The sequence below is a fragment of the Camellia sinensis genome, chromosome 5, assembly GCF_055761805.1.
Source record: "Camellia sinensis isolate YWXY chromosome 5, ASM5576180v1, whole genome shotgun sequence".
Classification (NCBI taxonomy): Eukaryota; Viridiplantae; Streptophyta; class Magnoliopsida; order Ericales; family Theaceae; genus Camellia; species Camellia sinensis.
The window spans coordinates 215,898,981-215,924,378 of NC_138965.1; the positions used below are offsets into that span (position 1 = coordinate 215,898,981).

General features: G+C 37.2%; 1 protein-coding gene and 1 pseudogene across 2 annotated transcripts; one reads left to right on the top strand and one right to left on the bottom strand.

Annotated features, from left to right (window-relative positions):
• The first annotated feature begins 825 nt into the window (after positions 1 to 825).
• Positions 826 to 5,479, top strand: LOC145792085 (NADH dehydrogenase [ubiquinone] flavoprotein 1, mitochondrial pseudogene; annotated as a pseudogene). Its single transcript, XR_014331241.1, has 3 exons — positions 826 to 897; positions 3,538 to 4,347; positions 4,789 to 5,479. The product of XR_014331241.1 is annotated as an NADH dehydrogenase [ubiquinone] flavoprotein 1, mitochondrial pseudogene (transcript).
• A 3,891-nt stretch (positions 5,480 to 9,370) lies between these two features.
• LOC114311456 (uncharacterized) lies at positions 9,371 to 20,028 on the bottom strand. The gene is made up of 2 exons (XM_082871458.1): positions 18,538 to 20,028; positions 9,371 to 9,735 (listed from the first exon to the last, which is right to left on the bottom strand). Exon 1 carries the CDS (start codon positions 19,904 to 19,906, stop codon positions 18,539 to 18,541), a length of 1,368 nt encoding a protein of 455 aa, XP_082727584.1. The 5' UTR covers positions 19,907 to 20,028; the 3' UTR covers positions 9,371 to 9,735; position 18,538.
• Between the last annotated feature and the right edge of the window lie 5,370 nt (positions 20,029 to 25,398).

Below are 25,398 nucleotides of genomic sequence, written 5' to 3' on the forward strand. Positions count from 1 at the left end.
CAAAACTTGGATTTTACATAGCTGATATGCAGTTTGTTTCTTTTCCTCTTCCTATATTGATTTTTAGATCTATCTTTTGGATCAGCACCAACACTACGATAGGCTGCTTGAGCATCTTGACACGACCACTCCATTTTCTGGATTTGGCATAAAAAAGATGGCAGAGTCTAAGGTTATATTTCTACATATTTTTCTTTGAGTTTTTGTTTTGAGAACATCTCTAAGGTATTTTTGTAACTGTTTGTGATAGTACAAATAATGAAACATCTAATAATTAATTTCTATTCAGATAATTTGATGGATATTCATTTAATAATGGAATGTATCTTTTTTATCTCCATTAATTGTTAAGTTTCATATATAGTTCCAGCACTTCAATTAATTTGGTTGTGAAAAGTTTTCCCACTATGTTCTCTGTTTATTCTTTTGCTCTCTAGAAATGACCTGGCTTCTGTTGTCTTCCATAGGTTCAACGAGTTAATACATGTGGGTAAGGAAGCTTCTTGTTCCTTTATTTTTTTTGGTTTGTTTTCTTTGTGTTTCTTGATTTAAATAAAAAGATTCTGGAAACCTAAGACGACGGCAGCATAGTTGGCGAAAACATTGCATACCGGTGTTTTTTTCACATTTTAGCAGTGTTTTAGAAATGTCGTGAAAGAAGACATTATTAGTATAGTGTTAGTGCAATGCAATACACCATGTTACTTACTTGGTAGAATAATGACGCATTCTATTCTATTTTGTCGTCTATGAATTGGTCAGTGCTCTGTACAACTTCTGAATTCTCCGTTTCTTTGTGGCAGCATGCATCATGCTCATCTGCAGATGGACGACAGACAATCAAAAACAGCTTCAGAAGAGGGAAAACTCGAAGATGCAGTCAGTTGTAGGGCGAAGGTATTTAATATGCACAATCATGTGATATATTTCCTTTGCGTATATCAAAAAGTATTTAGGTTATCAAAAAGTATTTCCTTTGGCTATATATTTCCTTTGGTATATTATGTGGCTGTCGTGCTTCTCTGATGTTACCAGGCTCTTGCTGTAGTTTTGTAACACACAGGAAACTTTAATCAGGTTTTCTTTTATCCATTCTTGTTTTTGGTGTTGCTGGGCGTCTTTGAAACAGAATGAGGTATCTGCCAACTTTATCAAATATAACCATTTCTGGGAATGGTGACTGATATCTATTGTGTTTTTACTTGCAAAAGAAGGTTAAAATGATAAGGGGAATCAGAGAGTTAGAGTAAGCAAAAAATGAGCTTAGACGCCCACATCTCAATCCCAAAAGAGGGAGAGGGAGTGATGTGGAGTTCCCTTGGAGAGGGGGGATTTGGTGTTCTAGGGCTCCCCACAAAGTGGCATTCTTTGCTTGGATGGCTGCACATGTGAAACTATTTTAACGACTAATAATCTTAGTAGGGGTAAATTTTTTATGGATGGCCCGACATTTGCAACAATGCAGGGGAAAATGTTAATGACACTATAAGAAAAACTTCATATGGCGGCATTTATAAGACAGCGATTTTGTAAATGCTGCATATTAGCCAACGGTTCTGAGAAAATGTATTTACAAATAAAATATGAAATAATTATATTATTATTTATCACCAACCTATATTATTACCCGTGATATTAAATAAACTATGCCATACCTTTAAATTTGGTAAATAAACTATGCCATACATTTACTAAATTCATATTTTTTCTTGAATTTGGTAATTTAGGTTGGTGATAAATAATATCATATTAACTATGATATATTTAGTATGATAAATAATAGGATGATATAGGTTGGTGATAAATAATAAATGGCATAGTTTAGGTTGGTGATATATTTAATATGATATAGTTTAGGTTGGTGATAAATAATTAAATAGAATTATCACATTTTATATAAGTGAAACTAAGCAATTTAGAAAGATTTTTTTTTTTAAAAAAAAAAAACTCTTATATTTCAATTTTTTTTTTCTTGGGAAAATTACTAATAAGTGGTAATTTAAGAAAAATATTAAATATTTATGAGAAAATTTATAATTTTACAGACAAAAAAAAAGAAGCTAAAATTTGCTATATATTATGTGAAGGCATCATTATTAATAAATCATTCTCTCTTTGTGACGTAGCAAAAAGTGGACCCTCTTATCTAGAGCCCTTCACCTTTTCATTTGAGTTATTCTCACCCAAACGTCCATCTTCCCTTACTCGTTCTCTCTCTCTTCTTTTGGGTTCTCGAGTTGTACTAATGAAAATTGGAGGGTCATTAGGCCTTATGCAGTGAAGTCTGAAGACCAATAACTGTACTAGCAAAGAAGAATGCATGGTCTGCGTCAAGGATAGTTTTGGAAGAAGGGGAACACCATACTTAACATGGATGGGAGCTTCTATTTGCACACACCCATTACACTCTATACACATCTTTTTCAATAAATAATTGGTTCAGAAGTGCATTCTGAAAATAAACAATTAGTTCGGAAGTAGCATTCCGAAAATAAACAACTTGTTCGGAAGTAGAATTCCGAATTTTTTTCATTTTTTCAACATTCAACTTCCGAATATGTTTATTTGATGTCCATAATAGTAAATTCACTTAGAAATAAAATTATAATAAAAATAATTATGTTTAAGTGTGTGTAAAGAGGGGAATGGAGATGTGCAAATAGAAGCTCCCAACATGGATTGAAATAGCATAAACATGGAATATTATCTCAAAAAGGAGAAAAATAGTGAAACATGTTCATGTAACCAACCCCAAATAGTTGTGGCAATGTTTTGTGAAGCTGAGTTATTTTTATTATTAATACCTATGATGTGAAATAGTGCTGTTCTATAGTTTACAGATGAAGATCAAGGAATTTTCTAGATTTCCTTAGGTCCATGCTTATTACATGAACTGATGAATATTGGCAAAATTTAGGCTGATCAACTGGGTCAACTGTGCCCGTGTCTAAAAAATCTTTAAAAAGTTTATCGCCAGTTGCACTTTGGCCTTGTATTATTTGACCATTTTACCTTGGATCCTTGGCAACTGCTACAGCCATTGTGATATGACAGACTAGGTTCTTTGTTGGTTTTGTTAGTTTCTCTATTTGGTACCTCCTGGAGCTAGAGTCCTTAACATCTATGTGCGTTGTCCCTTGAGGGCTTGAATTGAGTTGTATTGTATATTTTTTCTTTTGCTAATAAAATGCTTACTTACCCACAAAAAAAGAAAAAGAAAAGAAGACATAGACTCTGATATTAGTACAACTTTCCATCAAGTTTGCTGTCTGTAAGGATGTCCTAACTGGTATATTACAAACAATAGTAGTAATGGATATATAATGCCTAAGGATGTCCTAACGTGTGCTGTTTTCTTTCTTTACTTGCCAGTTTGTCCATTCTTTCTCCATATATTTGGTGCAATGCATCCTATTTTATGGCAACCAGAAGTTATGTTTAGAACTCTGTAGATTTATTACTGGATCAAAGTTGGACGAGACAGAAAAATCCAACCTTTTTCTTTGCCTATGATGACGTTGTGTAACTTTTTGATAGGCACCCATTAAGGGCATTCTTACCCTTCAAAAGACAGCTTTGGTTCGGCATCATGGTGAGAGGTGGCTCCTAGGAAGTAGATATTTAGCACGCAAGGTGCAACAACTGCTGCCAACCCACAACCTCCACCACCTCCTCCACCTACTGAGAAAACCCATTTTGGTGGCCTGAAAGATGACGACCACATTTTCACCAACCTGTACAGTTTGCATGACCCCTTTCTCAAAGGTGCCATGAAACGGGGTGACTGGTATAGAACTAAAGACCTAGTACTGAGGGTACTGATTGGATTGTTAATGAAGTTAAGAAGTCTGGCCTATGTGGACGAGGTGGTGCTGGGTTTCCATCTGGTCTCAAATGGTGTTTCATTGCCAAAAGTATCTGATGGCCGCCCTTCCTATCTTGTGGTTAATGCTGATGAAAGTGAACCTGGAACCTGTAAAGATAGGGAAATAATGCGGCATGATCCACACAAACTCTTAGAGGGATGCCTGATAGCTGGGGTAGGAATGAGGGCTTCTGCTGCATATATCTACATCAGGGGTGAGTATGTGAATGAATGCCTTAACCTTGAGAAGGCTAGAAAAGAAGCTTACGAAGCAGGATTGCTCGGGAAGAATGCATGTGGATCCGGTTATGATTTTGATGTGCATATCCACTATGGTGCTGGTGCCTATATCTGTGGTGATGAGGAGACAGCACTTTTGGAGAGTCTTGAAGGAAACAAGGGAAACCAAGACTAAAGCCTCCTTTTCCAGCTAACGCAGGGCTATACGGCTGCCCTACAACTGTCACAAATGTGGAAATAGTGGTTGGCTATACGGCTGCCCTACAACTGTCACAAATGTGGAAATAGTGGTTGTTTCTCGGCCCTAAGATTTAGGGGGCCCAAGACTAACTTCGGAAATGGGGCCCTCTTACATTGAAAAAAAAAAATTCATGGATAAAACTATAAGTTACAACTTTTTTATTTGTTTGTAGTTACAAAAAAATTTACTTGCATATATAATTATTAAAATTATAAACAAAAATTTTCTTTCATATATTAAGATAGAAGAAATCATTACAAATACTTAAAAAAAATAAAAATCTAGTCTTGTTGCTTTATTTGGGCCCCATGTTCAATTACGCTTACAGTATTTGTGTCTTTTTTTTTTTATATCTAAAATATAAAATTATATTCAGGGCCCCTATTTTTAGCTCAAATTTGGGGGGCCAAAGTGCAGGCCTCTCTTGCCTGCCCTCGGGGCCGGCCCTATCTCCTATCATTTTAAGGCGTGGGCCAGAGCGGTTTGCTAGTTTTGGCAGGAAGAACAACTCTGGGACAAAGCTATATTGTGTGTCGGGTCATGTTAACAAGCCTTGCACAGTTGAAGAGGAGATGAGTATGCCTTTAAAAGAGCTGATAGAGAGGCACTGTGGGGGTGTTAGAGGTGGATGGGACAATTTACTTGCAATTATACCTGGGGGTTCATCTGTGCTGCTGTCTGTGCTGCTGCTTCCCAAGCACATATATGATGATGTGCTGATGGACTATGATGCGCTCAAGGCTGTCCAGTCAGGGTTGGGGACTGCAGCTGTGATTGTGATGGACAAATCGACTGATGTTGTGGATGCAATTGCAAGGCTGTCTTACTTCTACAAGCATGAGAGCTGTGGTCAGTGTACACCTTGCAGGGAAGGTACGGGATGGCTTTGGATGACCATGGAAAGATTGAAAGTTGGGAATGCAAAATTGGAGGAGATTGACATGCTGCAGGAGGTGACGAAGCAGATTGAAGGGCACACAATCTGTGCATTGGATGATGCTGCTGCTTGGCCTGTTCAGGGTCTTATCAGGCACTTCAGGCCAGAGCTTGAGAGGAGGATTAAGGAGTGTGCAGAGAGGGAATTATTGGAGGCTGCTGCTTGAGCTCTCTATTCAGGTTGTTTCTTGCACCCTTTTACTACCTTTCAGCTTTCAAATTGACTATTTTCTTTCACTCCCAAGGATCTAGGCAGTTGCACCATTCCCAATCTCATTTTATTGAGTATATATATATTTTCCTCGATAGTTTTTAAGCAAATGGGAGCGTTAGTAGAAAAAAACTGATAAATTTTTTTGGATGAAGCTAAGATAACACTCATTATCTTGTTGTCTAATAGAAGAGAAATGTGGTTACAATTTACTAAGTAGGTGTAGCTTGTCACTGTATACTTATCATTGGAGTATGGATATTAGAATCTGAGTAATGATGTCAGGGTAATCATTGTCATTTGGCAACTCTACGGGCATTACTATTGGGTTACTGATTTAAACTAATTTTGTCTCATCTTCTGCCATATAAGGAAACACCTTTGAAGTGTCGGACAGTAGAATTAAAACGTGGAAAGTACTCCAAGAAAAGAGGTGACTCGGGCTGCTGGCTGTCCTAATCCGCAGCATGTTTGTTTTATGCTTGTATTTATTACAATTGCATCAGAGATACTCTAATTCCTTCCCAAAGTGTCTGGATCGGGATAAATTATTGTTATTCATATGTTTTGAGCCTTGAGGATGTAAGATCGTCTTACATGATTTTGATAGCTGGTGGCGTTGGGGCTGAGGAATGGGGTTACGGTTGGGCTGAAGTATAGCTGGTAGCGTCAGGGCTGAGGAATGGGAGGGGTGTGGTGTCATGGCCGGTGAAATCAGATTGAGATTTTCAAATTGCAATTGTGAAGATGGAGATAGAGATAGAGATCTACATATTGAGATAAGATGGATATTTGCAGATGGAGTTAGAGATAATCAAGATTTGGAGATTGTGATTGCAATCATCCTTACCAATTTTTTTTACTTAGATTTTCATTCTGATTCTTATTTTTATTTCGATTTTGGCATTATATTTTTGATTTAGTTTTGATTGTAGTTTGGTGCTGTTGTTTGGTGGTAACAGAGTGTTTGGTGGTGTTATTAAGGTAGAGTGGTGGGTGGAGGATGAGGTGGCACGCATGGATGGTGTAGGTGTATGGAAGCTCTGGTGTTATTTGATGGTGGCAATAGGGTAACCAGTCACTTGAAGGAGGAGGAGCATAGTGGCTTTCGTGGTGAAGGAGCTGCACAGTGGCGGTGAGGAGGAGGAGGAGGAGGAGCTGTGCAGTGGTGGTTACTTCTGAATGTTGCAGTGATGGAAGGGAGAGGATAGGTTTAAAATGTCCATTTTGCCCTTGGAAACATGTCACATGTTGTGCACATGACTTCTTTCTGTTAAAATTCTTAACGGAAGTTACTGATTGGACTAAATTGGTACAAAATATAAAATTTAAGGTTAAAATCGAGCAAATTAAAAATACAAGAACCAAAATGACAGAGAGAGTAAAATGCAAGGACTATTTGTGTAATTTATCCCTTTTTTGTAATTGTTTATTATTTATTATTTTTTGTAATTTTAATATCTATATTTTTTATACTTACAAATTTTAATATATTTATGACATCACGGTTCAATTCTGATTCACCCGTAGTTGAACCAATGATCCATCCATCCAATTACTTTTTCAATTTGCTTACCGGTACAGTTTTCAAAACATTAGTTTGGTGGTTATAGGTCATGTTCTTAATTTGAAGGAGAGAAGTTTCTTAATGGTAATAGGTCAAGCAAGCTGTCCATATTGTTTGTTGCATGGTTTATAAACAGGTCCAAGCACATGGGCTGTATCTTCTTATATCCATTGTTAAGTTGCATATATAGAGTAGAAAATTTCCAGCACTTCAATTTATTTCATTGCGAAAACATGGTCAATTTGGGCATGTTATCTTGGTTTACACTTCCTTTGAGTGCAGGTGATTGAAGTTCACATTGCATAACCATAAAGACAGGTTAATGATGATCGAACCAAGGACTGTTGCAGAAAGTTGACATCGGTCCTGTTAATTCGTTACCTCTCTCTTTCTCTCTCTCTCTCTCTCTCTCTCTCTCTCAAGATACTGCATTTTGTACACATTTCTTAAAATTCAGGGGTTTTTTTTTTCAATCAATTAGAATGTAACTATATGCATATAATTGAACATAAGGTACACTTGCTCTGTTTGATGTTGTTCTATTGATTTTTTTTGGTTTTTACTGAATTAAATGGTACCTTACTTGAGGAAATAAAATACAATGGTAGCTTCGGTTTCTCGCACTGGAAGGCATTGGCAGCATTACAACAAAGGTTCAATGGTCATCTTTCATTTTAAAACAAAACACTCATAAAGATAACTTACATTTTACATTTATAACAATGTCACTACCACATCATTCTTATGGTATTTTTTTTATTTTATTTTTTTTGTATGAATAGAGTTTTCCTATCAAAATATAATTAATTCATGTTGAAGTCCCACTACAGTCCAAATGTCATCTGCAAAAAGCCTTGGATATTAATGAGAGAGAAATAGGACTTTGATAATCCAGATTCGACGCAAAGCTATGCTATAGGGATCTTGTGTTCTATTATAGACTTCAGCATATAGAGAGCTAGCTCTTAAGTATATGTTTTTAGCCTCTTTATCTGAAAGTGCACATTATGGTTGTTAGTTAATAAACTCTCTTTCTTTATTGTTGTGATCTGACATTAAAATTTAGATTCCTCATAATTTTGGTTTTGCAACATTTAAGTATCTTAAACTTTACTAGATCCACCACATCATGTTGGTTAAATTGGTTATAGTATGTGAGGAAGTTAGAATTGTACGGTGAAGATAAAGTGAAGAGAAGAAAAAGAAAATAAAGACGAAGGAGATAATCGTTGACATTTCGATTAATAGATTGGCTTCGGAAAAATTGCAGAGTGGGATTCCTATTAACTTTGTAACTAACAAGATGACCTTCAGAAAGACCCATGGCACGAATTATGCATTGTGACTAACAGGATGATCTTGGGCAAGTTCCCTTGCACGAATTTAGTTAAATCCTTTCCTAACATCTTTGTCAATAGGGTCTATGCTTCCTTCTTCAATGAAATGACATTGAGCCAAATGAACTCTCACTTTGATACCACCTTTTTTTTGAATTAACACTTTGATACCACTTGATGCAGCAAATTACACATGAGCAATAGATATCATTCTGGTAGACGAATGGATTCTCAAATCCACGAGAAATATATAATTTTAAATTCACAAAGGATAAGAGAACTCCAAATATATTGATGAGAAATTAACTTAAACTAAGAAGCTTTACAGTTCAAAGTTTTTTCATACTAAAATTACTGGCTTTCAAATCAACTAAATACTCTCAAGATAATAATAATAATAATAATAAGATATAGTACCATTTTAAATCTTCTCCTACTACATATAATGTTTTTGTTGTGAAGACAGATGATACTTGCACAGGAGCCACCAATGGAATCACTGTCCCTAATCATGTCGTTGAAGTGCTGCCCATCATAGCAATGTGTGCTTGATTAAAAGAACTTAGTGTATATATTATATATATACATATGGCCACATCAATGCCAAGCGATAGCCTATATATAATCCAACTATTTTTTCATGAAAATGGGATACGATATCAAAGTCGTAATATAGCATGTATTTTGGGTGTTTGGTAATGTGTTGGGATCTCATTGTAAAATTTGTTATATTTTTTTGATGATCGGTTTGTGCAAAAAATGGAACCCAGACAGCTATGGACTTGTGTTGTTCATCGCTGCACTAATCCTCATCCCATGAAAACTAAATCCCAGAATACCAAACTGGGCTTTTCTCCTCCCCTCCACAAACCACTTGCCCAAAACTGCCTGACAACAGACAGGCGAAGCTAAATTGTATAAATAAAATGATGGGTAGATTTATATCCAATGAACATATTCAAACAAGCAAACAAAAATTAAATAGTGTATATATATAGTTCGTCATCAGTGGACCTCCAAAGGACTTTGGAGATTCGTTGGGGGAAAAATTACAGCAAAGATATACTCAATGCATCAAGTATAAATGAAGATATTATAGCAGACATACACATTCACCAAAATCATCAACAAAAGGAACTAAATCCCAAGAGGATAGGCATAGTTTACCAACACTAGATTAAGTTAAAATGTTTAATCTAGCCATTCATGTGAAGTAACAGCTGACAACTTCACCTTTTGAGTCAAAAAAGTAAATGACATTCCTGGTCCAATCAGCTGCTAGGCTCCCCATCTTTCCACTGTGCCGTGCAGCAAATCATCTTCAAATCAGCTACTCAACTGCTTAGAACAATGATAAAATAAAACCAATAAGAAAGATAAGTTCACATTAGACATTCATTTTCCTTTTTATCTTATTTTTCGAATAGTTTAATCATCTTATAATTTAAGACAGATTTTTTCAGCTTGGCATCAACTTAGATGACACTTTCCTAGAAAGCACAGATACAGATATGGCATAAGCATATGATACAATAGGTATACACAGATATGGAGTGGGCAAGAGAAGGTGTAGCAAACACAAACTGGGATGGAGGAGCAATTTGAGCAACCTTGAAACGGGTCTCCTTTGCAAAAAGTTTTCTTTCTCTCTCTCTCTCTCTCTCTCAAAAAATGGAGGACTTTTCTCATCTTGAGAGAATGGGCAGAGAACTCAAATACCACATCTGGTAATTTCCACAGACAAGCACGCATTTATACGCTTACAAATATGTGCAAAGTATCTACATTTCTATATTTCATATTGAAATTTTTCGGCATCTAAACATGTAACCATATATATATATATTATTTGTACATCTACATTTCTATATTTCATATTGAAATTTTTCGGCATCTAAACATGTAACCATATATATATATATATATATTATTTGTACATATAAAGATCCATCTTTTTTTTTAATCAAGCTGGTTGATGCACAGTATAAGAACCTCTAGGAAGAGTAAATTTAAAGTAGCGGCAATATTTGGAAATTGACATGACTTTAAAGAGAAACCGATAGTAACCACACATAATCACATTTATAGTGTTAATAGAGTCTTATTTTATAATTATTTTTATATGTTCTAGGATTTTTAAGGTTAGGGTTATTTTGGTAATTTACAGAATTTCTAAATATGGGTTGTGTGGGTAGCCCATGAGTCGTCTTGTGGGTCAAAGTCATTTAATTAGTTTTTTATTTGGTCTTAAATTGGTTTTAAAAGTCAAAGTTTAGTAATTTCCTATTTTTGAGTCCTAGTTGGTTAAGGAAGCCTCTAAAGTCCGTAGAGCAGAATTTTACAGAATTTTCAGAACTTTGAAACTTTCTTATAGATTGTGTGATACAATCAAACCCTAATTGTGATGCCTAAGGCCTCTAGGAATGGTTCCTAGAAACTATCTTCTTCTTCTCCTTTCTTTCTTTCTTTCTTTCTTTCTTTCTTTCTTTCTTAAATTTCAACACTTTAACAGCCAAAACTGTTCATGATTACTGTTCACAGCCCCCAAACAGTGTCAAAAAACTCATATTTTCATGCTAAAACACTGACCCATTTATTACCCTAGACAAACCCTACTTGTCCCCTATACTCTTATTGCAATTTCAGCCATAAAACCCATTTAAAGTCAGCCCAAAAGCACATTGTTGAGGCTGTCCCTACTTGTGCAATCAACAAAGAGAGTGGGTAGAAGGAGAGGAATGTAGGTTTGTGGTTGAGTTTTCAGCCTTCGTTGAAGAAAAATGTGACGAATCATCATTAGTTGAGAAAGGGATTTCAAGTGAGAAATTAGGGTTTTTATAGGAAATGAAAAATTGGAATTCTGCAGAGGTGGAAGTGTGAGGTAGGCCTTCCCTTTGTTGTGTGATGAATAAAAACAATGGAGTAGAAAGGACAGAAAGTAGGGCTGGGTCAAGCTCTCTCGAATTGTGCAGCCATGTGAGGACTTTGGCATTCTCCTTATCCCATGTGTGAAGAGCCAACTGACAGCCCTTGACTTTAGAATCAGTGGGTCTACATGTGGAGCCGTTGATGTAATGGCTTGCAACTTATGATGAAATAAACAAAGACATACTGAACTTGTTTTTGGTTGAGCAAAAGAAAGTCTGCAACTTTTTTTTAATTTTTTAAGTCTATCACACTTAAATCCACACTGACGGTAAAGAAAGGACACACAAACCAATAAAGAACCAAAGGCTGCAACAAATGAGAGAGAGATAGAGATAAGAAACCTGGAAGACCTGATACCACCAGTCCTGATCGAAGCAAGGACCCACCGAAGTTTACCACAAACCAGATGGAGAACATAACACCCAGATCTTCAAACAACCACAAACTAAAGAAGAGGATTACAACCAGAAATGACTGACTAGAGGAGGAGCAGCAATCGACAGAAAATAAAAGAAGAGCCACAATAGATGGAAGAAAGAGGGCTACGATCAACTGGACCACGATCGACTAAACCCTACTTGCGGCAAACAACAGGAAAGAGAGAAGAAGGGCTTGCAACCAACGAAACCCTAACAATAGCAAATGATTATAAGAGAAATAAGGGGCTGTGACCAACAGAACCCTATTCGACAATGAATGATGTTGGCGGCTAGGGTTGTAAGTGCTTTGATACCATATTACAAAAGGGAAATGATATTTTGCATTACATTAATAAGAAGGTTACAAGCACTAATATATATATGTGTGTGTGTGTGTGTGTGTGTGTGTAACAAAAGCTGAATCCTAATTAGAAAATTACAACTAAACAAATGCTGCTTACCCTTTTACAAATCTCACTCATGAGACACCACTACAAATACTACTCTTTTAACCTAATATTCACCCTGCATATGACACGATGGAGGGGAAGTACGCATAAATTGAGAATTAAAATCCTAATTTTGGTTTGGTAAGCAGAACTTGCCTCCTTTTTTTCCTTCTTTTTTTTAATAACAACTTCTATATAAAGATGGAAAGCACAAAAGCTATCCACCACAACAAAAATGTTGTAGCATAGAAACAGATGATCATTCTTTTAATATGTGGAAAATTGTTCCTCACTAAAAACAACAGGAACAAGAAGTTGATTACATTCCAAAATTTAACCATCCCAGCATATTTCAACATACAGTCACTTCCTAAGTAGCTCGGATACAACACGTGGTACGACACTAACACACCAACCCCAAAAAATTTTGAAAAAAATGTAAGGCACGACACGTGGGGCACACCTGCAAAATATATAATTTTATATATTTATTATATGTCATATATAAAGATAAATAACTATTATATGTTATGTACATGAATATTTAACTTTAAGAAAATAATTTTTAGAACCATTTAAGATAGTGTCCGACGAGTGTTGTTTCATGTCGTGTCGTGTCAGTATTGGACACGACACGTTATCTTCTTAAAAGTGTCAAAGCTTCTTAGGTCACTTCCTAATTGGAAACAAGTGTATAAATAGAACTTCCTAACTTGAGATTGAGGTTGTTCAAGCTTTGAGAAGATGGCTCCCAAGCAAGAAGAGCTGATTTTCAAAGGTCCAACTATGGTGTTCTCAATGAACATGATGGCTCGAGCAGACTGTGGATTTGAAATACTAAGTCCTCAACTTTAGAAACGCAATTTGCCTGACACTGTTTAATTTAGTTGAATCTTAATTCTAGTTTTTAGTTTAACCAATCATAACTCAAACTCATTGAATTAATTTGAGAACACCGACTTTTGAATTAACATAATTTAGCCTCTTAGCCCCTGAGGTTCGACTTGGATTCAAGCCACTATTTATACGAATTGAGGCATAGTTTGGACACTAATCTAATTGATTAGAAGCCGTGGTAATATAATCAAAAGGCAACTTTCAAAAGTGACACTTCAAAAATAAATCAGTTACATCAAGTTACATACTTTCAGCAATCCAGACATGCTTTACCAAATCCACCTATGCTAAAGGCCCATAACCAAGTGAGAAACTTTGATAGCAATTATCTTTATTACACTCCACCTACGCAACCCATGGAATTATTTAATAGAAGATCACGACCTTTGGAACCATTTAAGACTTGGGGTAAATACACTTGGTCCCTATAAACTATAGGTGAGATCTCACATTGGTCCCTGTAGTTTCAGTTGCATCAATTTTAACTCTACACTTTTAATTTTTTTGCAACGTAGCCCTTCTCATCCAAAACCATTAAAAATATTAACAAATGTTTGAGTGGATACTTTCCATCTCAAACATGTGGATATTTTCTGTTAAAACCTATCACCTACTTCACCCACTTAAACCTACTCCACTAAACCTAACTCACTACACCACTACCACCTCACCTACTCCACTAAACCTAACCCACTACACCACTACCACCTCCACTTCACCTACTCCTTACCTACTACACACTCACCCTCTTCTATATATAGGAATCATGAATCATTGTAACAAATAGATCAATAAAATCAATCAATAATACAATTCTCTATTTCTTTTTATACATTGATTTTTTAACATGGTATCAGAGCTAGTTTAGAACCTAGTATTTTCGCTTTTCCGGCGGGCGGCAACCTCACCTTAGCCGCCCGCTGGATCTCAACCTATTCAGCTTATTTTCTACACATACCTTCCCATCACTGCCTAAATCCTCACCTTAGTTCTGGGTCTTTTGAATCGTCTCTACAATTCACTGAATCTCGCTGCCTCGTCTCTTGCCGAACCTCCGTGAGCCTCGCCACCACTTCCGGAGGAGCCCCCACCTTTCGACAGTCCATGTAAGCTTCCAAAAGGCTAGAGTAGTGAGGATGAGCGATGATCTTAGCTTTGATAGCTTCAACATCATTCGAGTTCTCATTCTCTTCTTGTTGTTGATCATTATGATGAACAGTACTGCTTTGGTGAGTGTGGGTTCTTATGATTGATGGGTAGTGAAATTTCTGGGAAGTTTCGGCTTCAAGAATCACTGCTACTAAAGCAATTGCCCCACATGGGCATGTCCCTCTAAAACTAAATATATTTGTCCACCCACACACAACTTTTGTCCCCCTCTTTTCATTTCTTTATTTTTTTTATTTTTTTTTTCTTTTATTCACCCATGTGACCCACGATGTTCCAACCTATACTTTTTTTCCCCACTTTCTTTATTATATATATATATATATCTTTTTATTATATTATATTAAAAATAAGAGGTGCTAAGGCACTGTCTCAGTTTGCTTTTGTGAATCGGGACATCTGTTGGGAGGAGCTTGAGTGGATGGGGAAACATGGGCAATCTCCTGCCATGGTTGCTACAAAGCCTCATTACTTCCTTGATTTGGATGTCCAACGAACAGTGGAAAATTTTATAGAAAATGTGCCTGAATTTTGGTCATCCAATGAGTTTGCTGATTCATTAGAAGATGGTGACATTTTGTTCATTGACACCAAATTCTTTGTAGATTTTTTTTGTTGATTTGATGTTCAAGGAGGATGCAAAAGAAGTATGGGAAGTCATAAATGAATTTCATTTTCTTTATTATATATATATATATATCTTTTTATTATATTATATTAAAACAAAAAATTATATTATATTAAAAAATATATATATATATATATTTTTGATTTCAAATATATTTTTATTATTTTTTCTTTATTTTTCTTTCACATTATTTTTAATCTTTTTCCAATTCCATTCATCCCACATATAGCTTTGCACACCAAACCATATTTTATTCATCTCAGGGATCCACCCCGGTCACAATTTTACACAAAAAAAAAAAAAAAAAAAACAACAAACCCAAACACAACAACAAAAGATTTGTTTTCTTTTCTGCAGACGGCCACCCACCGACCTACTCTGCCGCCGGTCTCTTCTTTTTGCCTCCGTCCTGGGCGGTCCTTACCGGTGCTGCCTCTGTGCTTCCTAATCCACCAGGCATGATCACTACTCCCTGCTCCTCCACTGCAGCATATGGCGGCCCTCCAAATCGAAACATCACGGTGGCCTTCCGCTTCAGTTCCTTGTTTTCCGTCTTTAGCACACTTATCTCTGCTCGCGCATCCTTATACATGCGTTGGAGCAGAGCCAGTTGGGCGTTTAACTGCTGCACCTCATTTGTCCTACTCTGCAGCCGGTTCGACAAATTTGTAACCGCAGTCATGGTTTCCACACATGACTTCAAGGTATACTGATTGGCCTCCACATCCGACTGCACCGCCATTTTTTGCTCCACAGACCGCATCGGAAAGTTCAACGGAGCAAAATCAGAGGTGTTTGGTTGAGGTTCACGGGCCACCGCACCAGTTATCTCTCTTGTTGACTCGTTGAGGTCGGGAAAAAGAGCGAGCAGACCACGGGACGAAGAGGCCATATTCTGGGTAGCTGAACGGGAAGAAGAGGCCATGTTTTTTGGGTTGCTGAGTGTTTCAGCGAAATAGCAATTTCAGACTGATAATGTTCGGAAGGGTTGGTTACAGAGTGTTTCAAGATTTGAAGCTCTTAGAGGCAATCTCTCAGAAAACGAATATCTCTCTCAGAAAATGAAGAGTTTTTCAGAAGTTTTTTCCCAGGTTTTTTTGTCTTCGCTTCTGCCTCAAGCACAGCCTCCGCCTCAGTTTATAAAGACCCTGACGAAGAGGCAGACACGCGCATCATGCGCCGCTCGGCGCTCGACGACAACATGGGTGCGCCTTTTGATGGCCCGTCTTTTGATGGCACGCCTTTTGATGGCACGCCTTTTTTGACAGATTGGGCACACCTTTTGAGGGCGCGACTTTTGAGGGCTCACTATATATATCCATATATATATATATATTTGGGCAGCCTATATACACCATCATACAGTGTATTTTTTAAGGGTCCGACAAGACTCTGTAAACTGTCCCGACATTGATTCCGGTTAGCTCCTTCAAGGGTCCGACAAGACTCTGTAAACTGTACCGACATTGATTCCGGTTAGCTCCTTCAAGGGTCCGACAAGACTCTGTAAACTGTCCCGACATTGATTCCGGTTAGCTCCTTCATGGGTCCGACAAGACTCTGTAAACTGTCCCGACATTGATTCCGGTTAGTTTCTACAAGGGTCCAGCAAGACTCCGTAAACTGTCACAACATTGTCTGCTACAACGGTCCGACATGACCTCATAAACTGTCTTCTACATCAGTTTGACATCGCCATCCAGTGTCCTCTACAACGTTATGACACCACCATACAGTGTCTTCACCAACGGTCTGACACCACCATACAGTGTCCTCTACAACGTTATGACACCCCCATACAGTGTCCTCTACACCGTTATGACACCACCATACAGTGTCTTCACCAACGGTCTAACACGACCATACAATGTCTCCTATCCTCTTTTATTTTATGTATTAACCTATTTTCTTGTTTTGTTACTCTCTCCAAACTCAAGTTGGCTAGTTCCTATCCCCCTTGAATTTGCGGGGGGCTGTTAAAACCTATCACCTACTTCACCCACTTAAACCTACTCCACTAAACCTAACCCACTACACCACTACCACCTCACCTACTCCACTAAACCTAACCCACTACACCACTACCACCTCACCTACTCCACTAAACCTAACCCACTACACCACTACCGCCTCCACTTCACCTACTCCTTACCTACTACACACTCACCCTCTTCTATATATAGGAATCATGAATCATTGTAACAAATAGATCAATAAAATCAATCAATAATACAATTCTCTATTTCTTTTTATACATTGATTTTTTAACATTTTCTGTGAGGATTTTTAAGAAAGGACTATATTGAAAGGCCATGCAAGTGTAGGGTTAAAATTGATTTAATTAAAAGTATAACTTTTGCCTAAAATATAAGGACTAATTGTGTAATTTACCATTGGTCCATGTAGTTTCAGTTGCATCAATTTTAACTCTACACTTCTAATTTTTTTTCAATGTAGTTCTTTTCGTCCAAAACCGTTAAAAATATTAACAAACGTCTGAGTGGATACTTTGCCTCTCACTCAAACATGTGGATATTTTCTGCGATGATTTTTAAGAAAGGACTATATTGAAAGGACATGCAAGTGTAGGGTTAAAATTGATTTAATTAAAAGTATACCTTTTGCCTAAAATATAAGGACTAATTGTGTAATTTACCCAAAGGCTTATGACGAATTGTGTAGCAATTTGCTACACAAACTTAGCAACACAGTAGAAATGAAAACAAGGGACTAGAGAATTGCGTCAAATGCATTAAAGATGAAGATCAATCAATGTTAGTAAAGGACGAAAAGATTAAAGAGATGCAGGAGAGTTATTCTTTCACTAAAAAAATAATAATAATTTAAGCCATACAAGAGATGGGAACGAACTGAATAATCAAATTGGAATCGAATAATTTAAGCCATATCAGTCTAATCGAATAATTAGGATGACAAGGTAAAGGACGCATTGAGAAAACGATGAAAAAGGGAAAAGGGATAGGGATCAAGGAAATAAAATGAAGTTTGAAAGTGGGTGAGTGTGGAGTATAAGATAGTTGATAAACCTTTCAATTATGCATAGTGAGTGGAGTAAAATCAATGTGATGTATATAGTCTAGTACTGTAAACAAGAACAAAGGAGACACTGAAAATATCTCCCCTAGTGGGTGATTTGTGGGTAGATGATCTTTTCATCATCTGTTGGGCTGGGGCCGAAACCTAATCTTAAGAAAGTGTTGTGTTCTTTGCTAGGGTGGATAGTGCAAAATCAGAAGTGTTTGAGATTGATCCTGTCCATTCCAGAGAGTAAAATACCACCAGTCACATAATGTGGGGTCCCATTTATATCTACTAGATTGAAGACGCAGGACTGTGAACAGTTAAGAATCAAGTTGCTGCAGAGGATTCAAAAAAGAGTCATTCCTCTCCGGAAGTTTTCTCACAGGGGTGTGTAGTTAGAGGTCCAAGATTGTATATATATCCTCTGAAATAAAGGCTTGCAAACTAACCCAACTAATACATACTTTGTTGTTTCAGCTAAAATGAAAAAGAAAGGCAATGATGTATAAGTATAATAATAATCATAATTAAAGCAATAAACGAACAGCAGAAGAAGAAGAATAAAAATGAAAAGTAGGTAAAATTAAGGACAAGAAGATGCTGTGCTTACATTAAACCACCAAGCCATTACAGAAATAAGTTGAATACTCAGCAACTAAGTAAGATTGGCATGAAATGGAAGAGATTTCCAAGGGAAATATTCCACTCTTTGGGGGACGGCTGCCATCATTAACTCGAAACTTCAGGCAGTGAATACGAAGAGAGTCCTCGTTAAGTGGTCTGGGGACCACCTCCACCTTCACCTCCTCCTCCCCGGACGACTCCTCCTCCTCATCAGTTAAGGTTGTTGGCTTGGGATGCGCTACCGAAAACCAAAATAAGCAGAACTTCTCACCGCCTAGATGAGCGAAGCTCGGAGGAGGAGGAGGACCAGTATCTTCAGGTACGTAAAATTGTCCATAGTCATGGAGCTTGAGCTTGCCCATGAACCATATCTTCTTCGCCAAATCATACCCAATTAGGCGACTTCGAGTGTGCAGAGCTGAATACCAATACAACTTGCTATCAACAGCCAACGCATGTCCCATTAAGTCATCTGGACCAAAGAAGCGGGTTTTGGGTATTTCAAACTCTTCACTTACCCAAATTTTGTTATCAACATCATACCTTCGGAGGACACTTTCCTTAGGCCAACCCACGAGAATACATGGCTTGGGAACCTGTATAGCTACAGAGAATATACTATAAATCCCATATGGAAAAGGTGGAGTTGGACAAGGGTTAGGTAGAGACTCCCATTGATTTAGGGTCGGGTCAAAAGCCAAGGCCCATGGTGATGGTGGTGGTTCTAAACTACCCAGGCAATAAAACTTGCCAGCCAGAACCAAAGTGTGCACATCTGGAGCTAGGGCATGAGGCAATTGAGGAAGAATCTCTAATTTCTTGGCCATAGGATTATTACCAAGGTCAATTCGAACCAATTGATATTCCCTTTTGCAATCCTTACGGTGAATAACAAATTGGTACAATGAAGTGTTGTGAATCACCCAGCTAGTACCATCTACCGTATACAAATTTGCAGTTAATACGGGTTTAAGAAATTGTTCAGAATCAGAATCCAAATCATACCCGTCTTTGTGGAAAGGAAGACGAGGGTTGTTGTGGAGAAATTGTTGATTGTCATCGTCGTCGGAGACTTGAAAAGCGTACCAATGATACTGGACCCAGTCCGTAAGACACATGTAGGCGAGTTTTGAAGAAGAAAAAGAAGAAGGCGGTAATGGTGAGAGTGATGAGATTGAGGGTGGTGGTGTTTGACAAAACGGATGAAAGAACGGATCAGGAGGATCAAATTCCATAACAAGTTGCAGACCGACTCTCATTTTCTCCTCGTCGTCGAAGAGAGGCGGAGGATTCATGTTGCCACGATGCATCATCATCTTCTTCAAAAAAACACCCCTAGGGTTTAGGTGTTGCATTGCAGGTACGAATTGGCATTGTAATTTGTATATAGTAGCAGGTGATCAAGTATAAATAAAAATAAATAGGGTAAATTACACTAGCACGCCCTGATGTTTCTGTTAATACATATTCTCTCCTCACACGTTTGAAAAATTGCGCACTTGCTTGTTAATCATTTTATTTTCAGTTTTTAATTTATGTTTATAAAAATTTTAAAGCTGTCATAAAAACTTGTTTACTAATTTTTTTTAATTTATAAATGGTTATCTCAATTTATAAATTTGAGGAAAAAACATAAATTCAAAAAAAAAAGTTTATGTTGGTTTTCAAACAGAAAAATTTGACTAACAAATTTTTTTTTTCAAAAAAATTTTTTCTAAATAATTTTTTTTCCAATTATAATGTATATAATTCCATTGTCATAAATAATAAAAAATAAATATAAATATTTTAGGCCTGAACAAACATATTTTTTAATTTATATTTTTAAAAATTTTCTAACATTTTGTTTAAACCAAATGCATTTATAGTTTATGTTTTTTTTAAAAATAATCAAAAACCAATTTATAAAAATATTTGAACATATAAATCAAAAACGTAAACGTTATCAAATGTTAAAATTATTTAGGGTTTAAAGGTTCAGATTGTAGTCCATGGAGGTTTTCTCCGTGATCACTGTAAATATTCAGAACCATGGGTTTTGGTTGATGTTTGCACAATGGCCCCATTGTTTATCCATAACTACCAATCGCAACCCAAAACAAAACCAATATTATAAGTAATTTATTTCCCAAATTGCACCTTGTTCCCTCAACTACAAATTATTACATTTTGTTCTTAATTTTTTTGATTTGTTTTAATTTAAGCCTTCTATTGCCGTTCTATTATGAAAGAGAACAGAAAAGTAACATATGAGTTACACCTGACTTATTCAAATGCTAATTATATATGTGCATGTGTGTGTGAAATACATATATCGTTGCAATAGTTTAAGATTGACTTTAATTTTAAATGATTGATGGATTTATGATGAATTAAACTTGAACGCGTAATTGATAGTAAAATCAAATATTGGTATACAGTTAAGCCAAGTTTGGAAAGACTAAATAAGTGCACTTTTTGTCTTTTTGGACTAAAAAATTGAGGTTGGAAATATGGATGTTTGGGTTAACTTTTTGACTTTTTATTGAAAAATGTGTAATAAAAAATTGTAAAAATTGATTTGTAGGGAAAAATTTGAATTGGGAGTTGTGCAGCCGTAATTGTTGACTTTTAGTGAATAGTGTTAACTTTTTAACTTTTTGAGTAACTTTTTGGCTTTTTGACTTTTTTGGAACATCCCAAACTTGGCCTTAGTCTTTAAAAAGATTAGGATAATTGACTATTTATCCATTAGATTTATTGCTAAAAAATACACATTAAGAAAATTTGAACACTCTTGTGTCTTTAAATTTTATACTTGAGAATTATTAGTGAAAATATTAGAAAAAATTATATTTTATTGATAAATGATGCAAGGAAAATGAGATAGAAATAGATTAGGCTGAGGCACAGATATCTCGTTTACTTTAAGGAGATCAAGCCCACCGCGGTAGGAATAACCCAAATACCGATGCAAGAGTCATAAAACTATGACTTGCTTCTGTCACGACCCAAACCCGGCCCTATGGGTTTAGCACCGTAACCGGCCAGTAATCCGAGATTACCGAAGGTCTGCTTAACAGTAATACAATAAAACAGAGTACAGGGCCTGGCGGAAGCCAATACAGTAATTAGACAATGTCCAATGAGCTGTGACAGTCTGTATGCCAAAAAGATTTTTCATGCATTCATACATATACAAACAGTACAGTCTATACAAAATTTACAGTCACACAGTACAGGGACCTACTCCCTTGATAACAGTACAGTTAGTAACTGAGACAGTCTATACAGTGATCCGAATAGTATGGAGACAGACGGGGGAAAACAAAACAAAACACCCCAAAGCCATAGCATGGCAACGCGGAACCTCGCAGTGAGGCACAAAGGCTGGCTTGACAAAACTGGAGTCTAACCCACGCTCCTAGCTCCGATCTGGTGGCTGAGCACCTACATATATATATAAACAGTGAGCTAAAGCCCAGTGAATAACATAATGCGTAAAGAGGTTTAGAATGAATGTCCTTACGGTAATGAAAACAGTTCAATTCAATCAGTATTTCAGTTGTTCAGTACAGTAAACAGTCATATGTGGTACATCCATTAGCATAACAGTAACAGTAGGTCTTAAAAGACCGAACAGTAATGATGGCCATCAGTCAGTAAACAGTAGTGGCTCCACGAGGGAACCGACGGAGAATTCTGTCGCAGTAACAGTAACAGTAAACAGTAGGTATTAAGGATGCCACAGTACAGTTCAGAAATAAAGGACATACATTCATTCAGTAATACCAGTTCAGTAAACAGTTCAGTTCAGTATTCAAAGATATCAGTTGAACATATCTTTACACAATTGTTACTCACAGAGTTTGGGCTACGGTATGCTAGAGCGTGTCTCTCCAGTCGCCAACCCTACACAGTTCACAGGTTGAACACACTAAGCTACACAGTTGGGAAATATCATAACTTAATCCCTAATTTGCCTTGGTGTGTTCTACAACGATATCCTCATCAAGATGTCTTAAACTAGGCCTAAGAATGCCTAGGATGGGATGAGGATGCAAAAATACACTTAGAAAACATTTTGCAAACTTTGCTGAAAATAGGCGCCTCGCTCGAGCGAGACTTTCTTCGCTCGAGCGGAAGTCCGAAATCAAAGTCTTCGCTCGAGCGAGTAATCCTTCGCTCGAGCGGTCTGTCGAAACAGTAAAAATACTGGATGCTGTGATTTTGCGCGCGATGGTCGCTCGATGGTCGCTCGAGCGGATCCCTGGACAAAGGTGCTCGCTCGAGCGGGGAATCCTTCGCTCGAGCGAGGAAGCCAAATCTGGAATTTCCAGATTTGCCTCCCAAGCTCAAACCAAGCATTCTACCACTCCAAACTCGACTTCTTGGGCCCAAATTCTGGAAAACATAGCTAAATTCAATGTATAACAAGTTTCAAAGCTCAATTTATGAATTCAAGCCCCAAAGGTGAGTCAATTAAAACCATATTCAATCCCATTTTCCAAGAATAATCCTCAAACATGACATGCATGATCTTAAGTCATTTTCAAAGCCTTAATGCTGTTTCAAAAGAGCTTAAACCTTCAAAAACAAGATGAACTCATGGGGTACCACAAAATTATGAACATGCATGCACCATTATACCATGAATTCAACTCAAAACTCATTAATTCAAACATGCATGCATGAAATGAGCTTCAATTCACCATTAATGACCCAAATCATGACTTAGCTCTACAATTTAACATGGACCATGCAACAATCAACTCAAAACATGAACAAGAAGACAATGGAGCTACCTTTAGTCTTGTAGCTCAAGAAGGGAGCTCAAATATGCAATCTCCTCAACAATTTCTTCAATTTCCCAACAATTCTACAAGTGAACTCAAGGCTCTCATTTCCTCTCTCTCTAAATTCGGCTAGAACAAGAAGAAATGGCTGATGAAATGTTTTGAGAAAGCATACACAAGGCTCCAAATATGAGTAAACAAAGGCCCCACTAGATGGCAAAAGTGTAATTACGTCAAACTCTTTAATTAGCTTATTTTAATCTAATTTAATCATACCTAATCAGTTTTCAGGTAAATACACCATAAAATCACATTAATTACGAGGGTCATGGAACATCAATCGATTTCTAATTCGACCGCCAATAAGGCCTTCAATTAGCAGTTTAAACATATAAGCATGAACAGATAATCATACAGTCAAACAGATAGAATGCAATTTAACTAACATATACTCAATCAATTCGGTTTCCAATTTCAGTCAGTCAGTTCAGTACTTTAATCAGTTCAATTATCAGTCATAATCAATTCAGTTTAACGGTAATCGATGGTCATCGGTAATCAATCAATCATAAGTCGGTAAACAGTATGAGGGTTGTTACAGTCTCCCCTCCTTATAAAGAGTTTAGTCCTCTAAACTCGAGTTACCTCCATTCTGGAAGAAAACAGGATTCAGTGGAAACAGTTCAGGATGTCGTTTGGCCATGTCATCTTCCCTTTCCCAAGTGGCAAACACGCCACCGTGGTTTTGCCAGTCAACTTTCACTAACGGGATCTCCTTGTTCCTCAGTTTCTTGATTCGTCTGTTTACAATCTGTATAGGCCGTTCCTCGTAAGTGTAGTCATCACTCAACACTACGTGGGTAGGCTCTATTACATGGAAGGGATCCCGGAGATAATCTCTTAACATAGAAATGTGGAAAACATTATGCATGTGTTCCATTTCAGGAGGAAGCGCAACTTGATACGCCACCAGATTGATTTTCTCAATAATCCCATACGGTCCGACATATCTCGGCGCTAACTTGCCTTTGACTCCAAAACGAGTCTGGCCTTTCATTGGTGTCACTTTCACAAAAACGTGATCACCCACTTCATACTCTCTGTCCCGTCTTCTGACATCTGCATAACTTTTCTGTCTACTCTGTGCAGTTTTCAGTCTTTGCTGTATCAGTTTCACCTTTTCAGTTGTTTCATACACAATCTCGGGCCCAAGCAAAGGCCCATCTCCAACTTCTGCCCAGCAAATCGGAGATCTACATTTTCTGCCATACAATGCCTCGAAGGGCGCCATACCAATACTCGAATGGTAGCTGTTATTGTAGGCGAATTCAACTAATGGCAGATGACTTTCCCAGTCTCCTTGAAAATCAAGGACACACATTCTCAGTAAATCCTCCAGAGTTTGGATGGTCCTTTCTGATTGGCCATCTGTCTGAGGATGATAGGCACTACTCAGTCTCAGTTCAGTACCCAGTGCAGTTTGTAGGCTTTGCCAAAACCTCGATGTAAACTTCGAATCCCTGTCAGAAACAATAGACACAGGCACTCCATGCAGTCTTACAATCTCATCAATATAGATAACAGCCAATTTGTCCGCATTATAGATTGTCTTGACAGGTAAGAAGTGAGCAGATTTGGTTAATCTATCAATAATAACCCAAATTGAATCCATACCCTTTCTGGAGCGAGGCAATCCAACGATAAAATCCATCGCGATATGCTCCCATTTCCACTCTGGTATGGGTAGGGGTTGCAATAGTCCGGCAGGTCGTTGATGTTCAGCTTTGACCTGTTGGCAATGAAGACATTTGGATACAAAATCAGCAATTTCTTTCTTCATTCCCGGCCACTAGAAATTCTGTTTCAGATCGTGGTACATTTTCGTATTCCCCGGATGGATAGACAATTTCGAGTTGTGGCCTTCTTGCAGAACTCTTCTTTTCAGTTCAGTATCATTTGGTACACACAGTCTTTCTTGAAATTTCAGTACATTATTCTCAAATTTGAATTCCGGTCTCGGTTTAGATTCTCTTTCTTCGATGATCGTTTTCAAGAAGTCATCCAGTTGCTGT